At 44.6% G+C, this 26,520-nt stretch overlaps 1 protein-coding gene across 1 annotated transcript in view; it reads left to right on the plus strand.

Moving 5' to 3' along the window:
• Positions 1-3,100: 3,100 nt before the first annotated feature.
• Positions 3,101-26,520, plus strand: part of ASRGL1 (asparaginase and isoaspartyl peptidase 1) — a 37,589-nt gene continuing 14,169 nt past the window's right edge. Inside the window, exons 1-3 of the mRNA XM_049779752.1 lie at positions 3,101-3,331; positions 18,311-18,453; positions 20,851-20,999. Of these exons, the coding sequence (XP_049635709.1) occupies positions 3,106-3,331; positions 18,311-18,453; positions 20,851-20,999 (518 nt within the window). The 5' untranslated portion in view covers positions 3,101-3,105. The remainder of the gene's footprint in view (positions 3,332-18,310; positions 18,454-20,850; positions 21,000-26,520) is intronic.

The following is a 26,520-nucleotide window of genomic DNA, read 5'->3' on the forward strand; positions in this document are numbered from 1 at the left end:
TGGAAGCTGCAGTAGGTTGAACTGGAGTTTCCTGGTCAAGGAGATGCTGCGGCACTTTTTTTCTTCTTTTTATTATAACATCATGATTTACCACATTGCTGATAAATGTGTTTGAGGCATTAATGTTCCAATACCAAACCCACCACTAGTGTGACTTTCCCCTCACCAGTCACTCACTCATCGCTTTAGCCTGTCCCCTTACAGGCCTAAAGAAATTTACTTCATAGAAGTTGGTTCAACACAAAGACAAATGGAGTTATCCAACCTTACATCAACACAGGTCAGTTTGAAATCATTCTTCTGTCTCTCCATGGTGTTACTAACTTCAGTAGTTGAGAATTTATTGGGCTGTGGCTAGTGCTAGTTGAATTTTCTGGGTTTCTCTTTAGGCTCCCTGAGCTTGGAAGATATCTATGGAATTTTCCAATCAATTTTGTTGTGATACTACTGAATTGAAACTTCTAGAAAATATGAAGGTGCCCTGCGGCCATAGGCAGCCATAAGGTCTGGGATTTATAGATCTAAAACAAAGTTGATGACTTGGAAGTCACAGAGGTGGGCCATTTCTGTTGGAGGGTGGAGAGTGTGGCATTTGGGCTGTTGTAGAGACTCTGAACCCTTTCTAGAAATCTAGGGCACATTTTTGCCAAAAGTGGGTTTATTTTCATAAGCTTGCCTTGCCTGCTATTGAGTTTTTCTGTGATCTGTGTTCTGCCTGTCAAACTGAATTCACCAGTGGTTCCTTCAGAGGTGGAGGAAATATAGGCTTGGATCCAAAATGACTACAGATAAGTCACCATGTTAGTGCAACACACAAATCCAAGAGGTGGGAAGATGTTTCAAAATTAAAATTTCATGGTTTACTATTTCACATAAACAGGCAAGTACAGAAAGGCCCTCCAGAGTTGAGTAAGGGAGATTTTGTGAGTTACAATTGGCAAGTGTGAAGCTATGTCAGAATAATCAGAAAGTAAATGAAATCTCTGTAGTCCTATGTGATACCTTCTGGCCCCCATCTCCATGGCCTCTGAGGAGGAAAGGGTACTTAAGAAAGAACTTGGGCTGAGGCAGAAGCGATAGTACAGCAGATAGGGCGCTTGCCTTGCATGTAACCGACCTGGGTTCAATCCCCAGCATCCCATATAATTCCCCAGAGCCCACCTCAGTGCAGAGATAGGAGGAACCCCTAAACACCGACAAGTGTGTCCCCCAGCCAAAACAAAAGAAAAGAAAAAATCAAGATACTTGAAGTTAAACGATTTTTAAGTTGGGATCTTGCATTTTAAAAGGATGCATAAAGGAATTCAGACTTGTCAACCCAGTGACACACAATCAGACGATGACATTTTTACAGTTTAATTTATGTTCTTTGCCAGCTAAAAACAAGAGCCATCTGAAGGTAAATGAATAACTAGAAAATTCGTGAAACATGAAACATTTCTAGGCTTGCAACTGGCCTTGCAGTTGGCACCTCGCTTCCCAACCATCACCCAGCTCCCAAAGTCCCAAAGTGAACAAAATAAGAGAAATGAATTTCCCGTCTTCTCCACTGCAAAGTTTCTTTTTTTTGGGGGGGGGGGGGGGAACAGAGAGATAGCACAGCAGTGGGACATTTGCCTTGCATACAGACTACTCAGGAGGGGCCTGTTTCGATTCCTGGTATCCCATATGATTCCCCCGCAGGATCATCATTGCCTGCCAGGGGCAATTTCTGAGTGCAGAAGCCAGGAGGGACCTCTGAGTGGCCACTGGGTGTGGCTCAAAACCCAATAAGTAAATAAATCCCCCAGAAACCTGGATACGCATTCTTCTCCAAGGTACCTGGGTCATTCTCCAAGATAAACCATATGCTGGCACATAAAACATACCTCCATAAAATCAAGAAGATAGAAAGTTTGCAGGCTGACCACAAGACTCTGATATTAGATGTGAACTCCAAAGGGACGCAGAAGAAAAACTTTAACAACTGGAAATAAATAAAATTCCAATAAATTAATTGGTGTGTTAATAAATTAATTGATTAATAAAATGTTAAATTATTGATTGATTTGTTTAATGATTGATTGGTGTTCTATTTATTAATCGATTGATATAATAATTTAATTTCGTGGTTTATTATGTATTGATAAATTAATTTGATGATTGATGTATTGATTGATGAATTAATTCATTTACTAATAAATTGATTGATTGATTGATTGACTGATTAATGAGTTGATTAATAAAGTTTTAAAAAACTAAAAAAGTTTCTTAGCTGGACCATCCCTCAAGACTTGCGAGCGGGGTCTGAGGGGGGACCCCACCCCACCCCACCCCAGGCAGAGATGGGAGAATTGATGTATTGATTGATGAATTAATTCATTTACTAATAAATTGATTGATTAATGAGTTGATTAATAAAGTTTTAAAAAACTAAAAAAGTTTCTTAGCTGGACCATCCCTCAAGACTTGCAAGCGGGGTCTGAGAGGGGACCCCACCCCACCCCACCCCAGGCAGAGATGGGAGAATTGTGCGGGCGCCGCTCATCGGTGCTTTACGGTCCGACCCTCCGGCCCGCGGTCCCCTCTAGAGCGCAGGCGCAGAGCCGTTGACAGCCGCGTTCTCCATCCAGCCCAGCGGTTTGCAGAGCCGCGTCGCCGCCGACGGGCTGCATCGAGCAGGGCTGGGGTGCCCCCCACCCCGCCTGACGCCCCGGCGCCCACCTCCCGCGGCGTGCCCCGTAAGTCGAGGGCCCCGCGGGAGGCAGAACCCCAGCAGCCCCGCAGGGTGATCGCGATGGGAGGGCGCTGATGACAGGCACCCCGGTTTGGGTCTCTTGACAAGTTGGGGTGTCTCCGGGGAAACTGAGGCCCGACGGCGGGAAGGCGGGTCTGGGGTCCGGGTCCTTCTCGAACCCTGCTGCAGGACCGTTGTCCCAGGCTCTGGGCGCTGGAGATCGCGGGGTTGCGGGGGGGCTGTGTGGACCCGTAAAGCTCTGCGCCCCAACGGGTCCCCGATCCCAGGACCTTTGCTTAGCTGGTCTGCTCAGCGACCCTGCAAGATCGGGGCGTCGCTGACCTCGCCCCCACCCCGTCCCCGCGCCGCAGCCCGGAGCCCCCCCTGCCATGGCGCACCGGCCCTCCTGCGCCCAGCCCGCCGGGGCCCCGCTGGTGGTGGTGGTGCACGGCGGCGGGGCCAGCAACATCTCCCGGGACCGGCGGGAGCGCGTGTGCCAGGGCGTGGTGCGGGCCGCCACCGCCGGCTACTGCATCCTCAAGAACGGCGGCAGCGCCGTGGACGCCGTGGAAGGGGCCGTCGTGGTCCTGGAGAACGACCCCGAGTTCAACGCAGGTGGGCGCGGCGAGGATGCGGGGGCGCGGGCGGGAGTTGGGGGAGCATATCCCCCCTGTCTCTCTCCTGTCTCTCTCTCTCTCTCTCTCTCTCCTCTCTCTCTCTCTCTCTCTCTCTCTCTCTCTCTCTCTCTCTCTCTCTCGCTCTCTCTCTCTCTCTCTCTCTCGCTCGCTCTCTCTCTCTCTCTCGCTCTCTCTCTCTCTCCCCTGTCTCTCTCTCCGGTCTCTCTCTTGCTCTCGCTCTCTCTCCTCTCTCTCCCCTCTTTTTCTCCCCTTTCTTCTCTCTCCCTCTTCCTTCTTTCTCACTCTCTCCTCTCTCACTTTTTTCTCTCCCTCTCTTCTTTCTCACTCACTCTCCTCTATGTCACTTTTTCTCTCTTCTCTCTCACTCTCTCCCCTCTCCTCTGTCTCACACTCTCTCTCTCTCCTCTCTCTCTCTCCCCTGTCTCTCTCTCCTGTCTCTCTCTTGCTCTCCTCTCTCTCCCCTCTTTTTCCCCTCTCTTCTCTCTCTTCCTTCTCTTCTTTCTCTCTCACTCTCTCCTCTATCTCACTTTTTTCTCTTCTCTCCCTCTCTTCTTTCTCACTCACTCTCTCCTCTATGTCACTTTTTCTCTCTTCTCTCTCATTCTCTCCCCTCCCTCTCCTCTATCTCACTCTCACTCGCTCTCTCTCTCTCCCTCCCTCTCTCTGTCTCCAAAATAAAAACCACCTTTCTCAGTGTCCCCACCAAGCCCTGCTCATCTCTCTCTCTCTCCTCTCTCTCTCCCTCTCTCTCCCTCTCTCTCACTGTCTCCAAAATAAAAACCACCTTTCTCAGTGTCCCCACCGAGCCCGGCTCATATCTCTCTCTCTCTCTCTCTCTCTCTCTCTCTCTCTCTCTCTCTCTCTCTCTCTCTCTCTCTCTCTCTCTCTCTCTCCTCTCTCTCTCTCTCCTCTCTCTCTCTCCCCCTCCCTCCCTCCCTCCCTCTCTCCCTCTCCCTTCCTCCCTTCCTCCTTTCCTCCCTCCATCCCCCAAAATAAATGCCCCCTTTCTCAGTGTCCATGGCACCCATCAGCTTTGAGGGTATATCTAAGCCACCAGAGAGAAGACTTAATAGGCTGGAGTTTTGCTTCCCACTTTCTTCCCCACCACCACCCTATTCTATTCCCCAGCACTTCCCCTGGATACACTGCTAGGAGTGACCCCAGAGCACTGAGTTAGGAGTAGCCACAGAGCTTTAATGAAATAAAAAGCAGGGGGCTGGATAGATAGCATGGAGGTATGGCATTTGTCTTGCATGCAGAAGGATGGTGGTTCGAATCCCAGCATTCCATATGGTCCCCCCAAGCCTTCCAGGAGCAATTTCTGAGCATAGAGCCAAGAAGTAATTCCTGAGCACTGCTGGATGTGACCCATAAAAAAAAAAAGAAAAGAAAAGAAACTAATAAAAAAGTAAAGATGAAATTGGGGGCCTGGAGAGAGCCAAAGGACTGAAGCAAAGCCTTTATACAATGGTGCCCCAAGTTGATTCCTAAGTACTTAATGGTTCCAGGAGCTCTAAGCTAAGAGTAATTATGCCAGGTGTGACCCATATTTATAAATATACATATATTTCATATACATAATAATTATTTTTACTAGAGTATATACTTGGCATGTAGGAACCTGGCTTCAATCCCTGGCACTCCCTAATCCCCCAAATGCCACTTGGTGCCTGGCATTGTTTGGCATTGTTGATGCCAAAAACAAAAGGAAAAATTTGCCAAACCCCAAGTCACAAACATTTTTGCTTGTGCTGTCTATAAAGTTTCTAATTTTGTTTTTTAGGTCGACCATATATTTAATGTTTTTAAAATGTGGTCTGAGATTATGTGTTCCATTTTGCATAATTGTTCAAGCCTTCGTGATTGCAAAAATCCTTTCTCTTTGGAATTGTCTTTCATCGTTGTCTGAGGGGCCAGAGAGATAGTATGGCAGCTAAGGTGTTTGTCTTGCGTGCAGGCAACCCACTTCAATCCTTGGCACCCCTTAAGGTCCCCAAACACTGTCAGGAGTGAACCCTGAGTGCAGAGCATGAAGTAAGCCCTGAACATGACCCTAAAAAAATGAATTTATATTACTAGGTTTACTTTGTTTTGCTTGAGGTGACACTCAGGGTAACTTCTGGCTTTAGACTCAGGAATTATTCCTGGTGGTTTTCAGGGGACCATATGGGATGTTGGGGATCAAAACTGGGTCAACCATGTGCAAGGCAAGTGCCTACCCAGTATGCAACCTCTGGGCTTATTCCTGTACTCTTGTGTTTCTCTGGACCTTTCACACTGGTGTTCTACTATTTTGATTACTGCTATTTTATATTGTCTTAAAATCTTATAGAAGATGGAGAGATAGTACAGTGGCTAGAGCCACTTGCCTTGTGTGCATTCGACACGGGTTGACTCCCAACATAGTAACACTGAGTCCTACTAAGGGTGATCCCCCTGAGCACAGCCAAGTATGACCCAAAAACAAACCCAAACAAAAATCAGGCAGTCAGAACTTCTAACTATTCTTTGTATTATTTTGGCTATTCCAGTCTCTTTCTTTGTTTTGTTTTGTTTTGTTTTTGTCATCAATATATTGCTAGATTTTGTCTTTGCCATCAATATATTGCTAGATTTTTTTTTACCTATTTCAATACTTTCATGCTACTATAAATGCTTTTTTTTTTTTTTCATTTTTCAGTTGCCACTGTTCATTGCTAGTTTGTGAAAACACAGTTGTTTTGTGGGATGTTTTTATCCACTTATTCAGGGTGTTTCTCTTCTCTGGTGAAGTATCAGAGTCTTTGATACAAGTTTTTTTTCTTATAGTTGATTAATCTTCAGAGTTCTTTGTGCCTTTGGATAACAGCCCATTATTATAACGTTTACAGATCCTTTTCTCCCAGCTTGTGGGTTTATCTGTTTTGTCTCATAAAAATGTCTTTCACAGACAAGGTTTTGGTTTGGCTTGATATGGTTTGGTGTGTGTGTTTAATGAAATCTAGTATAACCATTATTTTTCTTGCTGGCTTTATGTCTGTAGTATTATAGCTAAGAAGCCAAGCCCAAAGTCATCTACATTTTCTTCAGGATTCTCTTTTAAGAGATTAATATTTTGCAAATAGGTCTGAGATCCAGTTTGAGTTATTTTGAGGTATTTTTTGGGGGAGGGGTTCTTTTTGGTTTGGGGGCCAAACCTTGTGACACTAAGGGGTTACTCCTGGCTATGCACTCAGAAATCCCTCCTGGCTTGGGGGACCTATATGGGACACCAGGGGATCAAACCAAAGTCTACCCTGGTGTTGCAAGTCAGCCCTTGAAGAGGTTGACTGATGGAGGGATGGAGGATGAGGCCTTTCTCTTCCAGCTCGGAGCACGTGTCTGCCACCCTGTCTAGCTGATGGTTCTAAGGTGAAACGGTGGGTAAACAGCTCGCAGACAGTCAGGCTTGTGGAAATATTAGCTTTATTCGGAGGACAAGACTGAAGTCCAAAGTCTCAGCCTCAGTTCCAGCCAAAAGCCCCTCGCCTTCCACAGACCCTTGTTTTTATCCCCCAGAATCAGGTACCACCCAATGGGGGACCAGATACCACCCAATGGTGGAAGTAGAATTAGGTACCACCCTAGGGGGGGGCAGAATGCCAGGTCACACCCTAGGGTAGGGCACAATCACCGATCAGGTTAGGGTCAGTAACATAATTATCCCCTAAAATATTTACATATACAACACCCTGGGTCAGCCGCATGCAAGGCAAACTCCCTACCACTGTGCTATCACTCTGGCCCTTGAATTCACTTTTATAGAGGATATAAACCACTCATTTCACCCAGATGGCTCCCACACCGTTTCTGAGGTTGAAGGCAAAATCCCAAGTTGTCAGACAAAGACACCCACCTCTGCTCTTATAGTTTAGGAAATGTCAAGAGTTCTAAACGTAGGGTCGTAGCGATAGCACAGCGGTAGAGCATTTGCCTTGCATGCAGCCTACCCAGGATGGGCCCAGGTCCAATCCCCGGCATTCCATATGGACCCCTGAGCCTGCCAGAAGTGATCTCTAAGCTCAGAGCCACGAGTTACCCCTGAGTGGCATTGGGTATGGCCAAAATAGGAAAAAGAAAAAAGAAATTAAAATCTCAGTACCCTGAATCCTTTGTCAATGATCAGTTAACTAATTTCTATGTGTTTCTGGGCTCTCAGATCCGTTGCATTAATCTATTCATGTATCATTATCTGTCCTCTTGTCCATGACAGAAAAACAGAATGGAATAGAGAGTAGCAAGTGATACTAAAGTCTTATATCATAGCAGCAATCACCAGGCTGAGAATTGGCCTATAGTGGCCTCTAGGACCTTAGGCAGTGATGAGGAGGCCAGAATAAGTAAAACTGAATAAAATATGTTTCATGTTTCTCCTTTGAGTGGCTCAATTCCTTGGGCTATATGTAGCTGAACAATGCTTACATTACCATGACTGTGGATTTTCGAATAGCTCTTACTGTTTTTTAAATATCACCATAAGAGCATATATTTTGTGGGATTTCCATGCTTTTCATCTTTATGAAATTTGTTTGGTTTGGCATGGGTATTGTTTTTTAGGGCCATACCATTGCACTCAGGTTACTCCTGGCTCTACATTCAGAAATCACTCCTGAAGGCTGGAGAGATAACACAGTGGTAGGCCTTTTTCGCCTTGCAAATGGCCAACCCATGGCCAATGGTGGTTTGAATCCCAGCATCCCATATGCTCCTCCATGCCTGCCAGGAGCAATTTCTGAGCAGAGAGCCAGAAATCCCTGAGTGCCGCCAGGTGTGGCCTTCCCCCCCCCAAAAAAAAAGAAGAAAAGAAATCACTCCTGGCAGGCTCGGGGGACCATATGGGATGCCGGGGATAGAACCCAGGTTGGCGGCATGGAAGGCAAACACCCTACCCACTGTGCTATCACTCCAGCCCCTTGTGAAATTTGTGTGTGGCCCAAAATGTGGTTTTTCTTGGCCACTTAAAAAATGAGTATTCTTTAAAAAAAAATGTGAGTGTTCTCTATTAAAAGACAGAAAAATCTTGGGGCTGAAAAGATAGCACAGCAGTAAGGCGTTTGCCTTGCATGCAGAAGGACAGTGGTTCGAATCTCAGCATCCTATGTGGTCCCCCGTGCCTGCCAGGGGCGATTTCTGAGCGTAGAGCAGGAGTAACCCCTGAGCGCTGCCGGGTGTGACCCAAAAACAAAAAGACAGAAAAATCCTATACAGCTCTGAGTTGGTTGGTGATGTTTAGATCTTCATGCTGTTTCTACTAATAACAGAATCAAGAGCCTTTTATGGTAATTGTAATTTGTCTACTCTAATTTCTACTAGTTTTCTTGTTTGGTTTTTATTGAGGTATTGCAGTTTAGCCATAGTTTGGAATCATTATTTTAAGTACCCAGGACACTGCACCAATCCCTCCTGCAGTGTTTGAAGTTCCCTCTGCCCTGTCACCTCTGCCACCTCTCCTTTCCCACCCACCTCTTCCACCACCACTTCCACTAGTCCACCAGCCCCGAACCAGCCTCCAGTTCCCAGTCCTGCTAATCACTTCTCAATGTTCATTTCCATTGGGGTTGCCTAAACCCTTCCTTCATACAGCTGCCTCTGAATGAGATCTCTGGCTTTTTGCTTTTTTCTTCTTTGCTCACTTCACTTAGCATGGCTTCCTCCAGTTCACTAATTTTTTCTGCTTCGTTGTCTAATCCTGGTGTTAATTCTAAGTGTGTGTGTCTTTTTGTTTCAGGCTTTATTTTCTTTTTCATTAAAGTACTCTTTGCTGGGGCCGGCGAGGTGGCGCTAGAGGTAAGGTGTCTGCCTTGCAAGCGCTAGCCAAGGAAAGATCGCAACCACGGTTCCATCCCCCGGCATCCCATATGGTCCCCCCAAGCCAGGGGCAATTTCTGAGCACTTAGCCAGGAGTAACCCCTGAGCATCAAACGGGTGTGGCCCGAAAAAAAAAAAAGTACTCTTTGGTGTTAGGTTACATCTTATTTTACCTGAAACAAAGATCATCCCTGATTCCTTTGTATGTTTCTTTACAACTTGGATTTATGCCCCCCTCCAAAAAAAAAGATTGTCTTACTTGTAAACCTGGGTGGGACTGGCTCAGGATAACCTGAGCTATATTTCCTTACTTTGTTTTTACAGTCCCACCTATGGATGGTTTCTGTACTCAATAAAAACAGTTCTGGGGAGCCAGAGAGATAGCATGGAGGTAGGGTGTTTGCCTTGCATGCTGAAGGACAGTGGTTTGAATCCCAGCATCCCATATAGTCCCCCGAGGCTGCCAGGAGCCATTTCTGAGCATAGAGCCAGGAGTAACCCCTAAACACTGCTGGGTGTGACCCAAAAACAAACAAACAAAAACAAAAACAGCAGCTTGTGGGAGATACAAAGTTGAAGACTGCCAGACTATATGTGTTTCACCTTCAGCCTGATTTGGATCACTTCATGTGGGACCCTGATTCAGATCCATTCACCTGGGGTTGGAAATATGGCACGTGGGGTGATTTTACACTTTGGGTTCTTGTATTTTTTCCTCCAAAATGGAATATACTTATGAGAACTATTTTAACATTTTCCTCTACAAATCTTGTCATGTCATTTCTGAATCTAGTAACTGTATGTTCATTTCTTTTTCTCATTGTGAGCCCTATTTTTCTGTTTTCTGGTAGTGGTTTGGGGTTTTGTTATGTTGTTGTTATAAATAGGGACAAACCAAGCAGAGTTTGGGGCTAAGACAGTTCTAGAAACTCTCAACCCCAAGGTGTAGACTTGATGACTCAATTCTTAAATCTAGTGAGTCTTAATGTGGTGTGATCAGGGATCAAACTCGGCCTCGAGGATGTCAAGGATGGGCTCCCTCCATCCCTGGTGATTTCTTATTAAATATCAGATATTTCTTTTTTGTTTCGTTGTTGTTGTTGTTTTGGCTTTTTTAGGTCACACCTAGTGGCGTGCTCAGGGGTTACTCCTGGCTCTGTGCTCAGAAATCACTCCTGACAGGCTCAGGGACCATATGGGATGCTGGGATTCGAACCAGTGTCCATCCTGTGTTGGCTAAATGCAAGGCAAATGCCTTACCACTGTGCTATCACTCTGGCCCAGCTATCAGATATTTCTTGAATTTACATTGTCAGACACTGGATAAGTGTATAGTCCTTTTACTATTCTTGAACTTTGATCCTTTCTCTCTCTTCCCGCCATATTGGGGGACTTGGACCCAGCAATGCTCAGGGGCTCTGCACTCAGCAATGACCTTTGGCTGTATCAAGGAACCATATGGAGAACCAGGCATCAAACCTGGGTCAGCAGCATGCAAGGCAAATGCCCTACCTGCTGCTATACTATTGTTTGAGCCCTTCCTCTCTCATTTTACACAGAAGCAAAGAGAGATTCATTAAGTTAGAATAATGACACAGTAGACAAAGAGTTAGAGAAAGATGAAGCATATCAAAGCACAAGTTAATGAGGGTATCTAGTGCTCATATTCATGGAAACCTAAAGTTTTTCTCAGTGTTGCCAAGAAGACCTGAAGCTGGAAAAGTAAGTCTTGTGTCAGATCAGAAAGGTCTTATATAAAATAATAATAAATTTTGAAAAATTAAAAAAAAAACATTTAAAGGAGCCAGAGAGAAAGTACAGGATTTAAGGTACTTGTGTTGCATATGGCTGATCCAGCAACACACAATCTCCAGAGCACCATTAGGGCTCACTCCTGAGTAAAGAGCCAGAAATAACCAGATAGACACTGCTGGGCGTGAGTCCAAATTCCCAAATCCTCAAAAATCCCATTTTGTTCAATCCAATTTGTGTTTCTAAAAATGTTCTGAGATCAGAAAGATAACACTGCCAGTAGGGCATTTGCCTTGCATATGGCCAGCCTGGATCTGATCTCCAGCATCCCATAAGGTCCCCCAAACCTGCCAAGAGTAATTTCTGAGCTTTGAGCAAGGAGTAACCCCTGAGCACTGCCAAGTGTGGCCCAAAAATAAAAACAAAAAAATGTTCTTAAAAAAAAAAATAGGGGAGAGCATAAAAACCGGCTAACCTTTGCAAAAGCTGGCTCCCTGTGTGTGACACCAGGTGGGGAAAATCCGCGAAAGTACACCGGCCCAGTGGGGCTCAGCTGTGAAAGACTGTGAGTGTGACCTGTCTATGTCTGTCTACTGTCCTCTTGCGTGAAACTCTTGCGAGTGGGGCAAAAAGAGCCTCCAGAAACCTCGCTCGCCCAGACGCCATTTTCAGGGAGGGACTTCAGAGCATAAAAACCGGCTAACCTTTGCAAAAGCTGGCTCCCTGTGTGTGACACCAGGCGGGGAAAATCCGCGAAAGTACACCGGCCCAGTGGGGCTCAGCTGTGAAAGACTGTGAGTGTGACCTGTCTATGTCTGTCTACTGTCCTCTTGCGTGAAACTCTTGCGAGTGGGGCAAAAAGAGCCTCCAGAAACCTCGCTCGCCCAGACGCCATTTTCAGGGAGGGACTTCAGAGCATAAAAACCGGCTAACCTTTGCAAAAGCTGGCTCCCTGTGTGTGACACCAGGCGGGGAAAATCCGCGAAAGTACACTGGCCCAGTGGGGCTCAGCTGTGAAAGACTGTGAGTGTGACCTGTCTATGTCTGTCTACTGTCCTCTTGCGTGAAACTCTTGCGAGTGGGGCAAAAAGAGGCTCAGAGGAGCACGGCAGCTCCGCTTCGCTACGCGGCCGTGCACTCTTTCTAAGGAAAGAACTCCATTGCAACAAGAAGGAAAAATCACACTAAGAACGGCGCTATATCACAGAAGCAAACATTTCTCTCTGGACTGTCTTCTCTGTTGCATGCTCGGGCCTAAGATTTGACCCAGTGTGAGGCTTCATCCACGGAGGACTCCCCTCCCTTAGAGGCAAGTCAGCCCATCCAGAAAGGGAGGAGCCAGAGGAGTGTGCTGCCTACATCATATAGACAATGAATACCACCACAACACGTAGAAAAACCCACAATACAAGTGTGACAATGGGGAAACAACGCAGGCCAGCATCAGACATAGAGAATGAAGATGACAATTCTGAGGACCAGATAATGACTGAACAACTAATCAACCTCTCAGATAAGGACTTTAGACTAGCAATATGGAAGGTGCTCAACAGACTCCAAGAAACCATGCATCGAGTTGAACAGAACACTAATAAGAACCAAGAAAATATGAAGGCAGAAATGACAAAACTCCAAACTGAAATAACATGTCAACTAACAGGACTGAAAAAGTCAGTAAACGAAGTGAATGACAAAATGGATAAGCTCTGGGACAGGGTATCAGAAGTTGAGAATAGACTTGGTGCTGTGGAAGATGAGATACATAACAATTCCATACAGCAGGAGAGATTGGACAAAAAACTTAAAGCAAATGAGCAGACAATGGAAAAATTAGTCAAAGAATGGGAACAGACGAAAATAGAAGTCTATGATAAGATCAACAGAAACAACTTAAGAATCATTGGAGTCCCAGAGACCCAGGAAGAAAATTTCCAGGAAGAATCAATGGTCAAGAACATCATTAAAGAGAAACTTCCAGAGCTAAAGAATATATGTGATCAAATCCTGCATGCCCGAAGAGTACCAACCAAAAGAGACCCCAGAAAAACCACCCAAAGACACATCCTAGTCACAATGACAAATCCCACAGATAGAGACAGAATTCTGAAAACAGCAATATCAAAAGGGGAAATCATGTTCAAGCAAGCTTCCCTGAGATTTACAGCAGACCTGTCACCAGAAACGCTCAATGCCAGAAAGCAGTGGTGGGATATTGTGACAAGACTGAATGAAATGAATGCTTCACCCAGAATTCTATACCCAGCAAAACTCACTTTCCGGTTTGATGGAAGAATACATGGTTTCACAGACAAAAAAACAGCTCAGAAACTTCACAGACACAAAACCAGTCTTAAGAGAAAAACTGAAAGACCTAATCTAAGACAAGACTACCCAAATGACACACCAAATTTTGAAATAAAGATGGCGTTAAATCCCAGGACAATTCTTTCTCTCAACGTCAATGGACTAAATGCACCAGTTAAGAGACACAGAGTGGCTAAATGGATCAAAAAAAACTCAATCCAACCTTCTGCTGCCTACAAGAAACGCACCTGAATAGTCAGAACAAACATAGACTCAAAATAAAAGGCTGGAGAAAAGTTATCCAAGCAAACAACACCCATAAAAAAGCTGGAGTGGCCATACTAATATCAGATAATGCAAACTTTATACTCAGGAAGGTTGTAAGGGACAAAGACGGACATTTTATATTAATCAAGGGGTACGTAGAGCAGGAAGAATTCACTCTCCTAAACATATATGCACCGAATGAGGGGCCAGCAAAATATTTAATACAACTGTTGACAAATCTGAAAAATAATATCAACAACAACACAATAATTGCTCATGGATTGGCAGGATTAACATCATCAAAATGTCAATACTCCCCAAGGCATTATACAGATTTAATGCCATCCCTCTAAAGATACCCATGACATTCTTCAAAGAAGTGGATCAGACACTCTTGAAATTCATTTGGAACAATAAACACCCTCGAATAGCTAAAGCAATCATTGGGAAAAAGAATATGGGAGGAATTACTTTTCCCAACTTTTAAACTGTACTACAAAGCAACAGTTATCAAAACAGCATGGTATTGGAATAAGGATAGGTCCTCAGATCAGTGGAATAGGCTTGAATACTCAGAAAATGTTCCCCAGACATACAACCATCTAATTTTTGATAAAGGTGCAGGAAATCCTAAATGGAGCAGGGAAAGCCTCTTCTACAAGTGGTGTTGGCACAATTGGATAGCCACTTGCAAAAAATTAAACTTAGACCCCCAGCTAACATCATGTACAAAGGTAAAATCCAAATGGATTAAAGACCTCGATATCAGCCCCAAAACCATAAGATATATAGAACAGCACATAGGCAAAACACTACAGGACATTACAGGCATCTTCAAGGAGGAAACTGCACTCTCCAAGCAAGTGAAAGCAGAGATTAACAGATGGGAATATATTAAGCTGAGAAGCTTCTGCACCTCAAAGGAAATAGTGCCCAGGATACAAGAGCCACCCACTGAGTGGGAGAAACTATTCACCCAATACCCATCAGATAAGGGGCTAATCTCCAAAATATACAAGGCACTGACAGAACTTTACAAGAAAAAAACATCTAACCCCATCAAAAAATGGGGAGAAGAAATGAACAGACACTTTGACAAAGAAGAAATACGCATGGCCAAAAGACACATGAAAAAATGTTCCACATCACTAATCATCAGGGAGATGCAAATCAAAACAACGATGAGATACCACCTCACACCCCAGAGAATGGCACACATCACAAAGAATGAGAATAAACAGTGTTGGCGGGGATGTGGAGAGAAAGGAACTCTTATCCACTGCTGGTGGGAATGCTGTCTAGTTCAACCTTTATGGAAAGCGATATGGAGATTCCTCCAAAAACTGGAAATCGAGCTCCCATATGATCCAGCTATACCACTCCTAGGAATATACCCTAGGAACACAAAAATACAATACAAAAACCCCTTCCTTACACCTATATTCATTGCAGCTCTATTTACCATAGCAAGACTCTGGAAACAACCAAGATGCCCTTCAACAGACGAATGGCTAAAGAAACTGTGGTACATATACACAATGGAATATTATGCAGCTGTCAGGAGAGATGAAGTCATGAAATTTTCCTATACATGGATGTACATGGAATCTATTATGCTGAGTGAAATAAGTCAGAGAGAGAGAGAAAAACGCAGAATGGTCTCACTCATCTATGGGTTTTAAGAAAAATGAAAGACACCCTTGTAATAATAATTTTCAGACACAAAAGAGAAAAGAGCTGGAAGTTCCAGCTCACCTCAGGAAGCTCACCACAAAGAGTGATGAGTTTAGTTAGAGAAATAACTACATTTTGAACTGTCCTAATATTGAGAATGTATGAGGGAAATGTAGAGCCTGTTTAGGGTACAGGTGGGGGTTGGGTGGGGAGGAGGGAGATTTGGGACTTGGGTGATGGGAATGTTGCACTGGTGATGGGTGGTGTTCCTTTTATGACTGAAACCCAAACACAATCATGTATGTAATCAAGGTGTTTAAATAAAAAAAAATTATGCATTAAAAAAAAAAGAATTTATTTCCTTACCATTACTTCTCTCATTTAGAAGAAAAAATTCCTGTGGTGTGAAGTGTGATTATCATCAAGGAGGGAAGAAAAATCTTATCTAATTGAAAACTCTTTGGATTTTAGGGATAAACAGCTTTTATGGTAGTAAAATACCAAAATAAAAAATACCTCTTGGTATTAAATATTGACATCTAGCACCCTGAGAAATAATCACTATGATGTCAAGCTGCTGGATAATAGCTTCTCAGATCCTAGACAGTTTAAAAAAGACATGCTGACAAACAGATGGACACAGGACACTTGTAGAAAAACTTTAAGCTAGATATTTTAGAGGTCTTACCGTAAGATTCATTGTAGTAACTTTCATGTATAATCACAAATAGACATATAATCTATAATTATCATAATGCCTAAACATATAATTATAACAATTGTATGATTTAAATAAATATATTTGTATAATGCTACAGACTATGTTATAAAAATAAACTTATCTTTTGCAGCTATAAAAAAAAAATAGGGGCTGGTGAGGTGGCGCTAGAGGTAAGGTGTCTGCCTTGCAAGCGCTAGCCAAGGAAGGACCACGGTTCTATCCCCCAGTGTCCCATATGGTCCCCCCCAAGCCAGGGGCAATTTCTGAGGACTTAGCCAGGAGTAATCCCTAAGCATCAAGCGAGTGTGGCCGAAAAATCAAAAACAAAAAACAAAAAAACAAAAACAATAATAGGGCTGGAGAGATAGCACAATGGTAGGGTGTTTGCCTTTCACAAAGCTGATCCAGGATGGACAATGGTTCAATCCTGGCATCCCATATGGTCCCCCTGCATGACAAGGCCTGGTCCCCCTGGCTTACTACCCTTTTATCTGCATTGGCAGGATCATTAATTTTTTTAATTATTATTACTTTTGAACTTTGCATTTTAAATCATCTGGTGGCCATGATTAAGAGCCATTTTCAAAAAAAAAAAAAAAAAAAGAAAAGAGAGGCCGGGCGGTGGCGCTGGAGGTAAGGTGCCTGCCTTACCTGCGCTAGCCTAGGAGACGGACCGCGGTTCGATCCCCCGGCGTCCCATATGGTCCCCCAAGCCAGGAGCAACTTCTGAGCGCATAGCCAGGAGTAACCCCTGAGCGTTACCGGGTGTGGCCCAAAAACCAAAAAAAAAAAAAAAAAAGAGCCATTTTCACACAGTTGCAATGCTTGCTAATGTAGTAAATGAGTTAACAGTACAAACTGGAAACAGAGAGGCTGCAGCGTATGTTATGTTAGCAGAAACCCATGACCTATAGGCTGGTTTGGTAGTCAATGACAGGTAAGATTTGGGGACATCTTTTAGGTGTCACCAGGACAACCTAAGACAGACACAAACCCCATAGGCTCCCAGCTCTTCCTGCATAACTCACTCGGTTCTTAAAAACTGGGGAGAGAGGCCTGGAAATAAGAAGATTTCTGTAAGCTGGCCTTGAATATAAAATAAAGTCTCTGTTTAGAGAGACTTGTATCCCTGCTGTGTTGAGTGCAGGAAAAAGTCATCCAGGTCAAACAACCTGTCTAGGTTAATAGTGCCACAAGGGGCCGGGCGGTGGCGCTGGAGGTAAGGTGCCTGCCTTGCCTGCGCTAGCCTAGGACGGACCGCGGTTCGATCCCCCGGCGTCCCATATGGTCCCACAAGAAGCCAGGAGCAACTTCTGAGCGCATAGCCAGGAGTAACCCCTGAGCGTCACAGGGTGTGGCCCAAAAACCAAAAAAAAAAAAATAGTGCCACAAGCATTGCAACCGCTATCTTTGCATACTTCCTGATTTAATGATGCCCTGGGCATTGCTACACTATCTTTACATGCTTCCTGATTTAATGATGCCATGGCATTCCTATGCTATCTTTACATGCTTCCTGATTGAATGATGCATAGGCATTGTAACTGCTATCTTTGCATACATCCAAATCAATGATGTCATGTACCTTATGACTGTTGTCTCTGCATACCATCAAGTTGCTGTAATGTCTAAACTGTATTACTCATATTCTGCTTCCCACCTAAAGTTTACTCTTAAAATCCTTGTCCCTATCTTCAATAAACAAAGTCTATTGCTCTGACAATGCTTCCCTGTGAGTGGTCTGTGGCTCACAGTCTTTCCTCTCTCCCGAGTCTGGCTTGGAGGCCACAAGCTGGAAGAGACCCTTACCTACCCTTGCATCGGCCTCTTTGGGGGACCTGGAGCCAGAACCCTACATGCCAGAAGTGATTTCTGAGTGCAGAGCCAAAAATAACCCCTGAGCTCCACCAGGTGTGACCCAAAAACAAAAAACAAGCAAATAATAATAATAATAATAATAAATTAAAATGTTTCTAGAGAGGGGCTAGAGAGATATTATAGTGGGTAAGGTGCTTGCCTTGCATATGTTCAATCCATGGCACCCCAAACCTACTTGAAGGGATCCAAGAGCACTGAGCCAAGAGTAAGCCCTGAGCACTACCTGGTGCTTCCCCCCCCCCACTTCCACCAAAATGTTTTTAGGCAAAATAATAGCAGATGAACTAATTTGTTAGAGGAAATAAGCCATTTCTTTATTCTTCTTTCTTGGGACTGGAGAGGTAACTGTAGGTAGGGCAGTTGCTTTGCATGTGGCTGATCCAGGTTCAATCTCAGGCATCCTCAATGGGTCCCCTGAGCCCCACCAGGGGTGCAGAACCAGGGTAACCTTTCTGAGAACTTCAAATGTGGCCTAAAAATATAAAATAAAATAAATGCTTCCTTCTTGATTTTCAACTCTGGTATGGGTTGTAGGTTGTGGCTCTGTGTTGAACACGTATGGCGATGTTGAAATGGATGCTAGTATCATGGATGGGAAAGACCTGTCGGCCGGAGCTGTGTCTGCCGTACGCTGCATCGCAAATCCCATCAAACTTGCCAGGCTCGTGATGGAAAAGGTACAAGTGGCTAAAGGTCGTCTTTTCTGCTTTGCTCTGGGGTCTGAACAGGAGGAAACTCAACTTGAGATAACTCTTGTAAAACTATGCAACAGAAGAGAAAGTGTTGTTTTTTTTCTTTTTCCAAAATAAACCAGGATTTTTACTCGGTTAATGGTATAAGATGGTATAATATGACTAATTAGGGACAGTACAGGGTCGTTAGGGTTCGAGTTGATACTCGAAACAGCGCTGAGAGTCAGAGACCGCCTCTGATCATGCAAGATGCAAAAGGGAAGTTTAATCAGCTAGCCAAGGTCCCACCTCATCCAACTAAGGGATTGTTGGCCAGGACCCCGAGCAGGACCTTCAAGCAGTTTATATAGAATTCACAAGCAGTGACAGTACAATTATTTCATTGTATAGATGTCACTTATTTTTCTGGCTCAACTTTGGTTGTCCAGAGATACTCCAATTCAAACCTTGGTTGTCAAGGGATCTTCTGACTCGAACCCTGGCTGTCAAGGGATACTCTGATTCAAACTTTGGTTGTCAAGGGAGCCTTTGTTTGTCAAGGGAGTTTTTATCAGATAGAACATTCCAAGCTCACTCAACTCCCTAGTTCCTTATTCCTGGAGGGCACCAGCTCTGGTTTAATTCTGAATTAACTCTCTATGTCTCAGGAAGAACTACTTGACTGGGGTAAGTGATTGAACCTAGGGGGCCTTGGTCCTTACAGGGTTAAGGCACTTGCCTTGCATGTAGCAAACCCCAGTTTAGTCCCCAGCACCACGTGTATTCTCCCTACGTTCCACCAGGAATGATCCCTGGGCATAATCAGGAGGAAGCCCTGAGTATAAATAAGCCTGGCCTGGCTTCATTCTCTGGCACTACATGTGGTCCCCCAAGTCCCCACCAAGAGTGACTCATAACCACAGAACTATAGGTAATATCTGAACATTGCTGGGTCTGGCCCATGTTGTATTGTTTATTAATGAGTACTAGTGATGAGGATGGATGGGTAGTAAGGCCATTTGCGGCCCAGCCTGGTGCCTGCAGCCCCTATGACCTCTGGTAGTTCTGTAGGTATCAGGGTGATGGCGAAGAAAGGCAGTCAGAGTTAGTTTCAGGAGAAATCCAACTTTATTACAAGGCCCTAACCACCATGTGCATATTCCTCACACGGTCTCTAAGCTAAACAGCCTCTCTGCATCCATCTCCCCTCTGATCTTCTGCATCTCCATCTCCTCCCCTGAGGTAACCCCTTTGTTACCAACCAAGACCCCTCCCAGCTGTGGTAGGGTCTCGCCTTCCAGGTGATAGAGACAGGAAGTTGAGGAGGGGTAACATCTCCACCTTCCTTGTTTTCAATAACCATAACCAAAGAAAATAAGGTGGGGGGGGGGTAATTCTTTTAGGCCAGAGAGATAGAACAGTAGGAAAAGGTACTTGCTTTCTATAAGGCCGACTCAGGTTCGATCCTCACCATAAATGGTCCCCTAAGCACTACCAGGAATGAACAGTAGCACAGAGCCAGAGGTAGGCCATGACCATAGCAAGTTACCCCCAAAAAGCAACAGGAACAACAAAAAAATATTTTCAATTAAGGGGCCGGAGAGATAGCACAGCAGCAGAGTGTGTTTGCCTTGATTGCAGCCAATCCAGGACGGACAGTAGTACAAATCCCAGTATCCCAGATGGTCTCCAATGCTTGCCAGAAGTGATTTCCAAGTGCAGAGCTAGGAGTAACTCCTGAGCACCACTTTTTGAGTGTAACCCAAAACCCAAATTAAAAAAAAAAAAGGATTTTTAATTAAAAAATAAAATCTGGGGCTGAAGCGGTAGCACAACGACAGGGTGTTTGCCTTGCAAGCAACCAACCGGAGATGGACCCGGATTCTATTCCTGGCATCCTATATGGTCCCCCGAGCCTGCCAGGATTGACTTCTGAACATAGAGCCAGGAGTAACCCCTGAGCACTGCTGGGTGTTGCAAAAAAAATAATAATAATTAAAAAATAAAAAATAAAATATAACTGGGGCTGACCTGGGTTTGCTCCCTGGCATCCTATATGGTTCTCCCAAGCACCACCAGGAGTAATTCCTGAGACAGAGCAAGGAGTCATCCCTGAGCACCACCTGATATGACCCAAAAATTTAAAAAAAATAAATAAAATAAAATCTAACCAAGTTTGGGGCAGGAGAGAAAGGACACAAGGCACTTACTAAGTACATTGCTGTCCCAGGTTCAATCCCTGGAACCCCATACTGTTCACTGAACATCGCCAGAAGTGATCTTTGTGCACAGAGCCAAAAGTAAGCACTGAGCACTGATAGGGGTGACCTAAAATATAAAAATAAATTTTTAAACGACAAACACACTAATCATGTTCCTTCCATTTTTTTTTCCTGGCTCCAGACGCCTCATTGCTTCCTAACTGACCAAGGTGCTGCACAATTTGCGGCATCCATGGGGATTCCACGGATTTCGAAAGAACACCTGGTGACAGAGAGAAACTTAAGACACCTGGAAAAAGAGAAAAGGAATCAGAAAGAAGACTGCGAGACGTAAGTCAGCTGTAGCCCACGTTGCTGGAAGTCACCCAAGTATGAAGAAAGTTTGACAGATTTAGATTGTGTAGATTTCTCAAATAAGCCTGCTGTTTGGTTTGTTTTTTATACAAAGTCATTTCACACAGTTTAAATAAGGGAAAAACAGACACCAGAGCTATATGACAGCTGGGAAGGCATTTGTTTTGCATGCAGCCAACCCAGGTTCAATCCCCAGTGGCCAGAGCGATAGCGCGAGCATTTGCCTTTCATGCAGGATCCAGAATGGGCCTCGGTTCGATACCCAGAGTCCCATATGGTCCCCTGAGCCAGGAACAATTTCTGAGCACACAGCCAGGAGTAATCCCTGAGCATCACCGGGTGTGGCCCAAAAACCAGGTTCGATCCCCAGCATCCCATATGGTTCCCAAGTCCCACCAGGAGTGATTCTTTTTGTTTGTTTTTTTTTTGGGGGGGGGGCACACCCGTTGATGCTCAGGGGCTACTCCTGGCTATGCACTCAGAAATCACTCCTGGCTTGGGGGGACCATATGGGACACCACAGAATCAAACCGAGGTCCATACTAGGCTAGCACTTGCAAGGCAGATTCCTTACCTCTAGCACCACCGCTCTGGCCCCCGGAGTGATTCTTGAATGCAAAACCAGGCGTAAGGCCTGAGCACCTCTGGGTGTAGTCAAAAGAAAAAAGAAAAATTTCTCTTTATAATTCTTAAAAATCTTACAAAATTCTTATAAGTCTTTATTTCCCCCATGAATAATATAACACACATCAGGCTAACAGAGTTTCTACTCCAACATAATTTAATAGAATAATGCTTGGTGCAGATGTAAGGTCCAATTGCTGCTTTTCTGTCTGCTTTGATTTGGGGGGGTGGTAAGGGGGCCATATATGGTGATATTCAGGGCTTCTGGCGGTACATGGGGGGGGGGGGGAACCATAGATGATGCCAGGAATCGAACCCAGATTGGTCCTGTACAAGGATAGTGCCCTCCTCACATTCAGGCCCCTTATCTGACTGTTTCTGGATCAGTTTGTTACCTTGATCTAAACAAGTTCTGGCATTTCCCCAAAGAGTCTCTTTAAGCATTCTGAAATCAAGCACAGAAATCAGTTCCAACTTTTAAGAGACTGAATTAATCCTAATAAGTAATTGATTCTAGCATTAATATTAATATTAATCCTAATAATTTGGGGGCTAAAGCAATTACACAGAAGGTAAGGCACTTGCCTTGCATGACCTGGGTTCGATCCCCAGCATCCCAGATGGTCTCCTGATCAATTAATTAAATGAATAATAGTCCTTGGTGGTGGTGGATGATGGTGGATGGATGGTTGGTTGAGGCCTTTCTCAGCCTGCCCGGCACCTGCAGCTTCTTTGGCCTGGCAGGTCTGAGGGGTTCAGGATAACAGGATAACAGTAGATTTTAGGAGACAAGCAGCTTTATTATAAGGCCCTAACCACCATATGCATATCTCACATGGCTTCTTAGCTAACCTTTTAAGCAGCCTCCTTCAGCTGCCCTGCATCTATCCTGTCACCCCTTTCTCTGTGCTGTCTCCTGTTGACACTTTGCTGAATCTCCTCCTAAATCTCTCTTTATCCCTCCCCCAGGCCCCTCTAATCAACCTCCACAGACCCTCCCAATAGTGGGTGGGCCTGACCATCAGGTAAGATTAGCATTTGGCCTGGGGAGGGGTAACATCTGCCCCTTCCTTAAAAAGCAAAAGCAAAATTATCCTTTGTTTTTCCTGACTTCCACCAGCCAAGGGCGGGAACCCTAATATTCCCAAAAGCCAAAAGTCTAAAGTGTAATTAAAATATCAGCCTTTTCCATAAACAGAACTTTTCTGCAAAATACACCTGTAGTTTAAAATTCTTTTTTTTTTGTTTTTGTTTTTGTTTTTGGGCCACACCTGTTTGACGCTCAGGGGTTACTCCTGGCTATGCGCTCAGAAATCGCCCCTGGCTTGGGGGGACCATATGGGATGAACTGCTGTCTGTCCTCCGTGCTAGCGCTTGCAAGGCAGACACCTTACCTCTAGCGCCACCTTCCCGGCCCCTAGTTTAAAATTCTTTTTTTTTTTTTTTTTTTTTTTAGTTTTTGGGTTACACCCAGCTCAGGGGTTACTCAGGGTGCTCAGGGGTTACTCCTGGCTGTCTGCTCAGAAATAGCTCCTGGCAGGCACGGGGGACCATATGGGACACCGGGATTCGAACCAACCACCTTAGGTCCTGGATCGACTGCTTGCAAGGCAAACACCGCTGTGCTATCTCTCCAGCCCCTAGTTTAAAATTCTTAATGCTGGGCCCGGAGAGATAGCACGGCGGCGTTTGCCTTGCAAGCAGCCTATCTAGGACCAAAGGTGGTTGGTTCGAATCCCGGTGTCCCATATGGTCCCCTCTGCCTGCCAGGAGCTGTTTCTGAGCAGACAGCCAGGAGTAGCCCCTGAGCACTGCCGGGAGTGACCCAAAAAAAAAAAAAACAAAAACAAAATAAAATTCTTAATGCTATTTAACCAAGCACTTTTATGCTGAAACATCCTAGTTCCTTTCATTAAACTTCCCTAAACAAAATTACAGGAATGTTTATACAGAAATACAGAAGGGGAAATATTAACCCTCCCAGGGCAAAATGCTAATCTAACCTGATGGTCAGATCAGTCCACTTCTGGGAGGGGTTTATGGAAGGTAACAAAGGGGTTACCTGAGGGGTGAAAGAGCCTCAGCAGAGAGAGATTCTGCAAGAAGCCTCAGAAGAAAGAGGCAAGATGGAGAGATGAGAGACGGTTGCATGTGGAGAGAGGCTGGTTAGCTTAGAAGCCACACATGGTGGCTAGGGCCTTGTAATAAAACCTTGTCCCCTAAAACTTCATGACTGCTGTGGGTAATTTTCTCGCCGTTATCTTGAACCTTCAGACCCGCCAGGCCAAAGAAGCTGCAGGTGCGCTGGGCAGGCCAAGAAAGGCTCCCCTATCCACTCCATAACCATCAAGGACTCTATAATTAATATTTAATTCAACAGTCTCCCAAGCCTTCCAGGAGTAATTTCTCAGTGCAGAGCCATAAGTAACCCCTGAGCACTTGCCCAGTGTGCCCCAAAAAAAATTAAAAAAAAAAATAAGAGCTTGAATTAATCCTATATATTGTGAGTTAATGATTTTCTTGTTGCATATTTCCAAATCCCAAATAAAAATCCCCTTACCTAAAGCCATATTTGAAAAAAATCCAATTTGAATGTGGTCTGGGAGTTTAGAAACCAATAGAATCTGTTAGCTCAAGGTAGGCCTTTTTAGGTTTGAACTGTTTTTCTGGAAGGTGGATTAGGATATTACTTAGGGAGCTTTTTCCAAATAAACATATCCTAGATCTCTTTCCTCAAAACTACTAGAGAAGCCAGGCAGATGAATTGAAGGGAATCTCTGGGAATTCTGATGTTCCCACTGCTAAGAATCTATTTTTGCTCTATTGATCACACATCTGTAGCTGCTTGTCATCTTACTGACTGTACCGTGGTGTCTGTAAGTGAGAGTTCCTAAAATAGGATTGGGAGCTCTTTCAGATGGTCTGTGTATGTTTGTGTGTTTGTTCCTAAATGTGTTTTACAAAATTCCAACAACACACATTTCTATAAGCCATATTTTTGCTTTTTCGAAACAAGCCAGCAGAAGCCAGAGATATAGCACAGCGGTAGGGTATTTGCCTTGCACACAGCAGACCCATGACGGACCTGATTTCCAGTATCCCTTATGGTCCCCTAAGCCTGCCAGGGGTGATTTCTGAGTGCAGAGTCAGGAGTAGCCCCTGAGTGACGCTGAGTGTGATCCAAAAACCAAAAAATAAATAAATAAATAAAAAAGAAACAAGTCAACAGGGTTTCCACCCCGGCCCTGCACTTTTTTTTAATTAATTACTTTATTTAAACACTGTGATTAAAAAGTTGTTCATGATTGAGTTTCAGGCATACAGTGTATACTACCCTCACCAGTGCATGGTACCCCCTACTAATGTCCCCAGTTTCCTTCTCACCCTTCCCCTTGTCTGACTCTGGAGCAAACATTTCCTTCTCTCCCTCTCTCCCTCTCTCTCTCTTTCCCTCTCTTCTCTCTCTCTCTCTTCTCTCTCTTCTCTCTCTCTCTCTCTCTCTCTCTCTCTCTCCCCTCTCTGCATGTCTGTGTCTTTTTTTATATATACTGTGGTTTGCAATATTGTTACTGAAAGGGCATCATGCCTATCACTTTCCCTCCTTTCAACGCCCACATCTTGTCCATAGTGATCATTTCCAATTCTCATTGCCATAGTGGTCCCTTGTCTGCCCTAACTTCTGAAGATCCTGCACTGTTAGAAAACCCTCATCTTGCAGATACATAAGACAGCTGGTCTGCTACAGATATGTGGGCACCTCGGAGCGGGGCACAGGTCCCGAGGCCCTCAGTCGCCGACACTCTTGCGACAATCATTCAGCCCTCTGGAGAAGCACCTCTCCACAGCTCTTGTTCTGTGTATTGGATACCAAGGCCACCTTTAGTGTCTAAAGGCTTGTGGATTGGGCCGCTGCTGATACAAGAAGTGGACCCTGCTTCAGAACATGAGGAAGAACTGAATGGCCAAAGGACTTCGGTAAGTGAAAAAGATACCAGCTTGTCAAATCATTCCATCTTCTCAGTAGCAAACAAATGTTCATTTTTCTTTCCTTTACGATGGACTAAAATTGAAACTTGGAGATGTCCCTGAATTAGTGCAGTATCCACATATCCACAAGACATGAAAATAGATTCCTCTCATTTTCACATTCAAATAAACTACATTTGAAGAAAAATGTAAAAGCCATAACAAGCTTAGCCCACCATAGCCAAATATTGTTTCAATGTACATTCTGTTTGGGTTTTGTATTTTTTTGTTTTGGGGCCACACCTTGCAGTACTCGGTAGTTTCTCTTGCTCTGCATTCAGTAATCACTCCTGGCAGACTCAGGGGACCATATGGGATGCCGGGAATCGAACCTGGGTTCGTCCAGCAGCATACAAGGCAAACCCCAACCACTGTGCTATCACTCCAGCCCCCTGGTTTCTGTTCTTGAGCCATACTCAGCTGTGCTGAAGGCTTACTCCTGACTCTGTGCTCAGGGATCTCGCCTGGCAGGGCTGACTTGCCAAGCAAGTTTCTTACCCGCTGAATTATTTCTTCATCCCAATCATTTTTATTTAAAATGGGGACCCTTGGAGCGATAGCACAGTGGTAGGGTGTTTGCCTTGCACGTGGCCAACACAGGATGAACCTTGGTTCGATTCCCGGCATCCCTGAATGCTGCCGATGTGACCCCAAAAATAAATAAAATGGGGCCATGGAGCAATAGCACAGCAGGTGGGGTGTTTGCCTAGCACCCAGCCAACCCAGGTTCAATCCCCAGCATCCCATCTTGTCCCCTGAGCATGCCAGGAAAAACTTCTGAGCATAGAGCCAGGAGTAAACCCTGAGTGCCACTGGGTGTGGCCCAAAAAAACAAAATAAATACAAA

This window comes from Suncus etruscus, chromosome 9, assembly GCF_024139225.1.
Source record: "Suncus etruscus isolate mSunEtr1 chromosome 9, mSunEtr1.pri.cur, whole genome shotgun sequence".
Lineage (NCBI taxonomy): Eukaryota > Metazoa > Chordata > Mammalia > Eulipotyphla > Soricidae > Suncus > Suncus etruscus.